General features: G+C 40.0%; 2 protein-coding genes across 13 annotated transcripts; one reads left to right on the forward strand and one right to left on the reverse strand.

Moving 5' to 3' along the window:
- Positions 1–300: 300 nt before the first annotated feature.
- LOC104802272 (serine/threonine-protein kinase STY8-like) lies at positions 301–5273 on the forward strand. 9 transcript variants are annotated; one of them, XM_010525783.1, is made up of 15 exons: positions 302–709; positions 1165–1239; positions 1389–1484; positions 1757–1842; positions 1922–2042; positions 2429–2508; positions 2616–2678; positions 2811–2929; positions 3103–3188; positions 3274–3395; positions 3511–3622; positions 3716–4665; positions 4762–4824; positions 4896–4973; positions 5166–5273. In XM_010525783.1, the coding sequence occupies exons 1-12, from the start codon at positions 386–388 to the stop codon at positions 3809–3811; spliced, it is 1380 nt and encodes a 459-aa protein (XP_010524085.1). In that variant the 5' UTR covers positions 302–385; the 3' UTR covers positions 3812–4665; positions 4762–4824; positions 4896–4973; positions 5166–5273. The 9 variants fall into 9 exon arrangements, with proteins under 9 accessions (XP_010524089.1, XP_010524085.1, XP_010524087.1 ...); XM_010525785.1 differs by having other exon boundaries at positions 4762–4810; XM_010525779.1 differs by having other exon boundaries at positions 4762–4973.
- LOC104802270 (HVA22-like protein f) lies at positions 4324–5373 on the reverse strand. Of its 4 annotated transcripts, XM_010525777.1 has the most exons (5): positions 5287–5373; positions 5164–5190; positions 4915–5037; positions 4580–4829; positions 4324–4475 (listed from the first exon to the last, which is right to left on the reverse strand). In XM_010525777.1, exons 1-5 carry the CDS (start codon positions 5331–5333, stop codon positions 4449–4451), a joined length of 474 nt encoding a protein of 157 aa, XP_010524079.1. In that variant the 5' UTR covers positions 5334–5373; the 3' UTR covers positions 4324–4448. The 4 variants fall into 4 exon arrangements, with proteins under 4 accessions (XP_010524079.1, XP_010524078.1, XP_019056776.1 ...); XM_010525776.1 differs by having other exon boundaries at positions 4324–4829; XM_019201231.1 differs by having other exon boundaries at positions 5164–5350.
- Positions 5374–6023: the final 650 nt, after the last annotated feature.

Consider the following 6023-nt stretch of genomic DNA (forward strand, 5'->3'; position numbering starts at 1 on the left):
GGGAAAGAGCGAGAGTGTCAGAGTCAGATAAGATTTAAGAGGGAGGAGGAAACAGAAACCCTAGAATGGTCAAAGCGTATAGGCGGAGCTTCACACCACACTTATTATGGGGGTTGAAGAATGACTAAAAATCCTTTTTTTTTTTTTGTTTATAAATGAAAGGGATTTGTTTTTTGTTTTAAAAATTAAATTCGTCCAATTATTTGAGTTGAAATAAAAATAATAAATGAGATGTGCCTTTCTTCTCTGGTTGGTTGAATTTTCTTTTTCCTTTTTGTAATTTCCATTTTTCGGTTTCTGCCGTTACAAGTTGGAAACCAGCTCATTCATTCATTCATACTCTCTCTTCTCTCTCTCAGAGACCACTCTCCACTGTTTGGATCCGATGGGGGCGAAATCTCCGGCCAGATTCACTCTCGGACGGCAATCCTCGCTCGCCCCGGATCGCGGCGGGAAAGATGAGGATGAGGAATCGATTGCGGCGGCGGTGGCGGCGGTGGATCCTAGGGTTCGTCTGATGTATTTAGCTAACGAAGGCGACATCGACGGGATCAATACGATGCTCGAGTCCGGGACCAATGTCAATTTTAGGGACATCGACGGCCGTACTGCTCTTCACGTCGCCGCTTGTCAGGGACGGCCAGACGTGGTTCAGCTTTTGCTCAGCCGTGGCGCCGAGGTCGATCCAATGGACCGGTGGGGCAGCACGGTAAAATCTTCAAGCCTTCTCTTTTCTGATTTCATTTCTTTTTGGTTTCCCTTGTTTTTGCGGCGTTTGCTTCTTGATCGATGTTCTTTCCCTGCTCTTCAAGTTTCTGTTACTGTTAGTCTTGGCGTGAACAAGATCGATTTAGTTCTTGTTTTCGGTGTTTGAATCGGGTTACCATGTTACAAGGAAGGCAGAATCGATGTAGTGACTGTTGGTGTGAATTAGATCATGGGCAAGACTGAATTGAGTGCCAAACTGGATTTCATCTGTGCTATGTCTCCTGTTCCAGTAATATCTGTCTGAAATTTGTCACCCAGGAGGATGGCTATATAATCTGGAACTTTGTTGGAAGTATCATTTACTGAAAAGGCTTTAAAATTACGAGTTTGATGCTCTTTTAGCTGTGAAAGGTTTAGGTGCGACTATGTGATGGTAACTATTTGTGACTGCAACAGCCTCTTGCAGATGCAGTGTATTACAAAAACCATGACGTGATAAAGCTTTTGGAGGAACATGGTGCAGAGCCTCCGGTATGATTTTTGTCCTACTGTGCAGATGATATTTTTTGTCAGTGCCATCGCTTTCTAAAATATCCCTCTGCCGCCTGCCTTGCAATTCTCATGTGATGATGAAAGCAGCTGTTCTAAGAAATTGTTTTGAAATCTGTTCCTGACTTTAGATAGCTCCCATGCATGTCCAAAATGCTCGAGAAGTCCCAGAGTATGAGATTGATGCAAAGGAGCTTGATTTTTCTAACAGTGAGAAAATCACAAAGGTAATTTCCAGAGTTGTCCCAGGCTCAACCGTTGTTTGTTGCTTATCTCTTCCATCCGTGCAAAAGAAGTTGAATCTGATACATTTCTTTTCCCAATTTTATTCGTTAGAAATTTTTGCGCCAATATGAGTACAAGGCTCTTTGCAGTTATTGATAGCAAGTTATACAGTTGGTGTTTCACGTTTGCTGAAATTACTGTTTGTGGTTCAGAGCAAGCAGTATGTACCATTCGTCAGAAGTTACTAATCCATCTGTGAGTATCTGTGCCACAGGGTACCTTTCGTTTGGCATCATGGCGTGGAATTAAGGTGGCTGTTAAAACCTTTGGAGAGGAACTGTTCACAGATGAAGACAAAGTGTGGGTTGATTTTGTTTTTCGTTTCTTGATATCGAATTTCTGTTTAGTTAAAGGTTTAATTATCCTCCTGGCATTTCAGGAAAGCATTTAGGGATGAACTTACACTGCTTCAAAAGATTCGGCATCCCAATGTTGTCCAGTTTCTTGGTGCAGTTACTCAAAGTAGTCCTATGATGATTGTTACCGAGTATTTATCTAAGGTTCTATTCTTTCTCAAACAATATAACCACATGCAGCCGGTGGATAGCATTGCGAAATTTGTTTATCATTTGATTTCTAATCTCTTGTAGAATTTTCCATCATTCTGAAATCTATGCGTGTCAGAAAATCTAAGGAAGTTTGTTTTAATTATCTGTTGAGATCAGCCTTTTGAGATTAACTTCAAATACTCTGCTTATATTGATGGAACCTCTATAACTGATAAGATAGGACATACGGAATAGGATGTTCAGTTTTTTGTTGTCGTAGTGAAAAGCTATAACTTGTATTGGAAGGCAGTAACTTCCACTTAGCATGGTTTATTTAAAAGGTAAATTCCATCCAACTTATACTTTGAAGTTGTCCCTTTCCTTATGTATATTTTTAGGGAGACCTACGGGAATATCTGGACAGGAAAAGGGCTCTAAAGCCAGAACTAGCCGTGAAGTTTGCACTTGATATTGCCAGGTTTAATGGTTATTATCCATTCGCTTTTACTTTATAAAAGTATGCAATCTTTTTAATTCATGCATGATGAGCACAGTGAAATCCCCGCTGCTAATGATGTTTTGTAGGGGAATGAATTATTTGCATGAGCATAAACCTGAAGCAATAATCCACCGCGATCTGGAGCCATCGTACGTTTTTTGTTCTGCTTCAATTTGGTTTTATGAATACCATTCTTTTGTTACCAAAATGTTTCTGGGTTCATACATTTGTATATAGCCCCAAAATTGGACAGCTTCTTATTTTCTCGAGTAAGAGAACAGAAATATACTGCGGGATGATTCCGGGCATCCGAAAGTTGCAGACTTCGGAGTGAGCAAGCTACTTGTAGTTAAGAATACAGTCAAAGAAGACAAGCCGGTTACACCACAGGATACATCTTGTAGGTTTGCTTTGGTGGCCATTATTGATTTTCATTTTTCAGGGGTTTACACAAAAAGGAAACAACATTCCCCATCAATCTGATTGCAAACTGAATATCATACATAACAGCATATTATAAGGCCTGTGTTGTGGACTGCTGGTGTTGATATTCTCTTGATTGTGTCTGAACAGGGCGGTACATGGCTCCTGAAGTGTATAGGAATGAGGAATATGATACTAAAGTGGATGTGTTCTCTTTTGCTTTGATCTTACAAGAGGTAGGATAACTCAATTGATCCAGCTGTATATCTGGAAAATCTTCTGCTGGCCCCCACTTACAAATATATCGCATGCGGGTTATAGATGATTGAAGGCTGTGTGCCATTTCCTATGAGTCAAGAGAGCGAAGTTCCTAAAGCATATGTTGCAAATGAGCGCCCCCCATTCAACGCTCCTGCAAAACGTTATCCTCTTGTGTTGAAAGAGTAGGTTTCTTGAGCTGCACTGTAGTTCTCGTTTGTTCTCTGTGTTCTTCACCTTTTTCTTTCATGTGTCATGCTGGAGGAGCTTCTGATGAGAAGTCTTATTACCCCTTCTCAGGTTAATCCAGGATTGTTGGGACAAAGAACCTTCTAGAAGACCAACGTTTCGACAAATTATCACCAAGTTGGAGGTCATAAGCCATCATCTTGAAAGAAAGAACCGCTGGAAGGTCTCTCTCTCTCTCTCTCGCGCGTTCTCTCACAGATATCCGCAAATTTCCTTTTTACTCATAACGGATGAAACACCTTTCTGCTGTGAACAGGTGAGGTTAGGAATGTGCCTTCCGATATTCGGAGGCTTGATGAAGAGAGATTATGTGAATCCAAGCAGCCGATCATCACACTCCTTCAACAGGTAAGTAAAAACACAAAAACTGTGTCTCCGATTTGTAACATCAGAAGGATTTTCTTTTGAAATGGTTTGCCCGAAGGGGAAAACAATGTGAATGTGTGAATCTAGAATTTCTCCATGAGTGTTGTATTTTAGTCTTGTAACCCTGTGTTGTGTGATCCATTTGAAATTCAAATGACAGAATATGTGCGTGCAATTCACTCGTTCTTGTATTCGGCATCTTACTTTAGGGTAAGAAGAGACCCCTTTGTTTGTTTTTTCTGTCTATTTCTGACAGTAAGAAGACTCGTATCCTATAGTTTTTACATCATAAATGTGATCTGTAAGAAAGAAGAGTTCATTAACTTTGAGTTTGGGATGATACTGATGGGTCCATTCAAGACAGATACCACGATCAGATTTAGAAGCTTTAGAGGTAAATTCTGTTGACCCTCTCTGCTTTGTTTTCTATTGTCATGTTTTGCTCCCTGCAATGTCAAAAGTTGTTCAAGTACTTTCAAAGTTACCGGAAAAAATACGAACGCAAACCCGTTATCAGCTCAAATTTTTCTTGGTAACAACAACAAACTTTGTTCATTCAAACATTTACAAACAACCTTATGATTAAATCACAAAGAACTCTGGATTTTTTTATCTTCTTTGCCTCAATGCCTCTTTGTTTCTCTTTCAGCCTGCAGGTAGGAGTACACAGAAAACAGATGAAGTTATTCATGCATATATATATATTTATGTGTGTGTATTATTACATATCGAAAACTGGAATTCCTCTTCTTACAGCTTTGATGGCCCTCTCAACAGCATCCCATCCGTAAAGATCGATGTAATGTTGAACTGAACTCCGAGCATCAAGGCTCATCATCTGTAAGACCTTCCTCTGCTCTTCCGTGTAATTCTTCCCCCCTACATACGCTCCTATCTTCACGTATTTCCTCACCATATTCGAGTAAATGTATGCAGCCCCACTGAACATCGGTAGCACCAGCCACATACAAAACAGAAGCTTCATGTACGGCCAGAACGGTATCCTTCAACCAAAAGCTAGCATTCATCATCGTCATTTCAGAAAAAAACAAATCTCTGTAACCAAACAGGAAAAAGCCATGCATGTACCAGGCAAGGATTCTCCAAACAGACATCTCGAACAATGTCATGAAGGAGTAAATGATCCAGTATGTGAGCCACTGCTGGTCATCCAACATCGTTGGACTCTCTATCGCTCTTAGCGATGCATACCTGCTCATATATATGATATCTCCATTAACGTATCCATATACACACATATATATATGTATGTATGTATGTATGTATATACACATCACTGATACAATAATGTTCATCATTAGTCTGTGTTGATCTTACAGAGGATAAAGAAGCATGACTCCTGGCCTGCACATGCCACCAAAAGCAGACAAGACAATGTTAGACATTAATGGTACGTTTTTCATACACTCTTTTCTAATTCGAATTAGGATCGATACGTACCCAATTAGAGCATCGAATCGTTTCGCGATTACGGTGATCACACCCATGTTAGATGAGCAGATTTTTGCAAAGGATATACACAAACACTTGTCCTATATTGTATGTATGTATGTATGTATCTTGAAAATGGTTGTGTTTCTTGTTTGAACAAACGTCTTCAGCACTATGCACGAATATATATACATGTTTTTCTCGTAAAGAATCTGGAGATGCGGACGAAGAAAAGAAAGGAATCTATACCAGTGATGTGTTGCAATCTTTTTCCCCGGAAAGAGGAAAAAGCTAAGTATCCATAGAGCCAAGGAAGATTTACGTGAAGGTGGAGATTCGATTCTTGGAGTTTGGTACCTCGTTCAAGAATTGGCCATTTTTATAAATTTCCTTGTTGCAGTGTGTGACTTCACCATGGCTTCAAAGAATATCGCCTAATGCAAAAAAAAAGGGGTCTTGATGGTAATTTCCCGGTCTGCCATGTAAGCATTCGGTCCGGGTAATCAGGAAATATTTAATAAATTCGTGTTTTATATGAAAGCGATGCGAATGGATTCGTATACTAAGTTGGTGGTTTTGTAATTGATGTATTATTGTTATGCCGTAGAAAAAAAAGCTTTCCTACGTTGCCAATAACGAGCAAGGGGCATTCAGAAATCAGCGTGATATATACACTGATACACACCCTACCACCTGTATATGCTTGCATTGCATGCATGGGCTATTTTTTTGGGGGGGGGGGGGGG

This window comes from Tarenaya hassleriana, unplaced genomic scaffold (assembly GCF_000463585.1).
Source record: "Tarenaya hassleriana unplaced genomic scaffold, ASM46358v1 Cleome8, whole genome shotgun sequence".
Taxonomy (NCBI): Eukaryota; Viridiplantae; Streptophyta; class Magnoliopsida; order Brassicales; family Cleomaceae; genus Tarenaya; species Tarenaya hassleriana.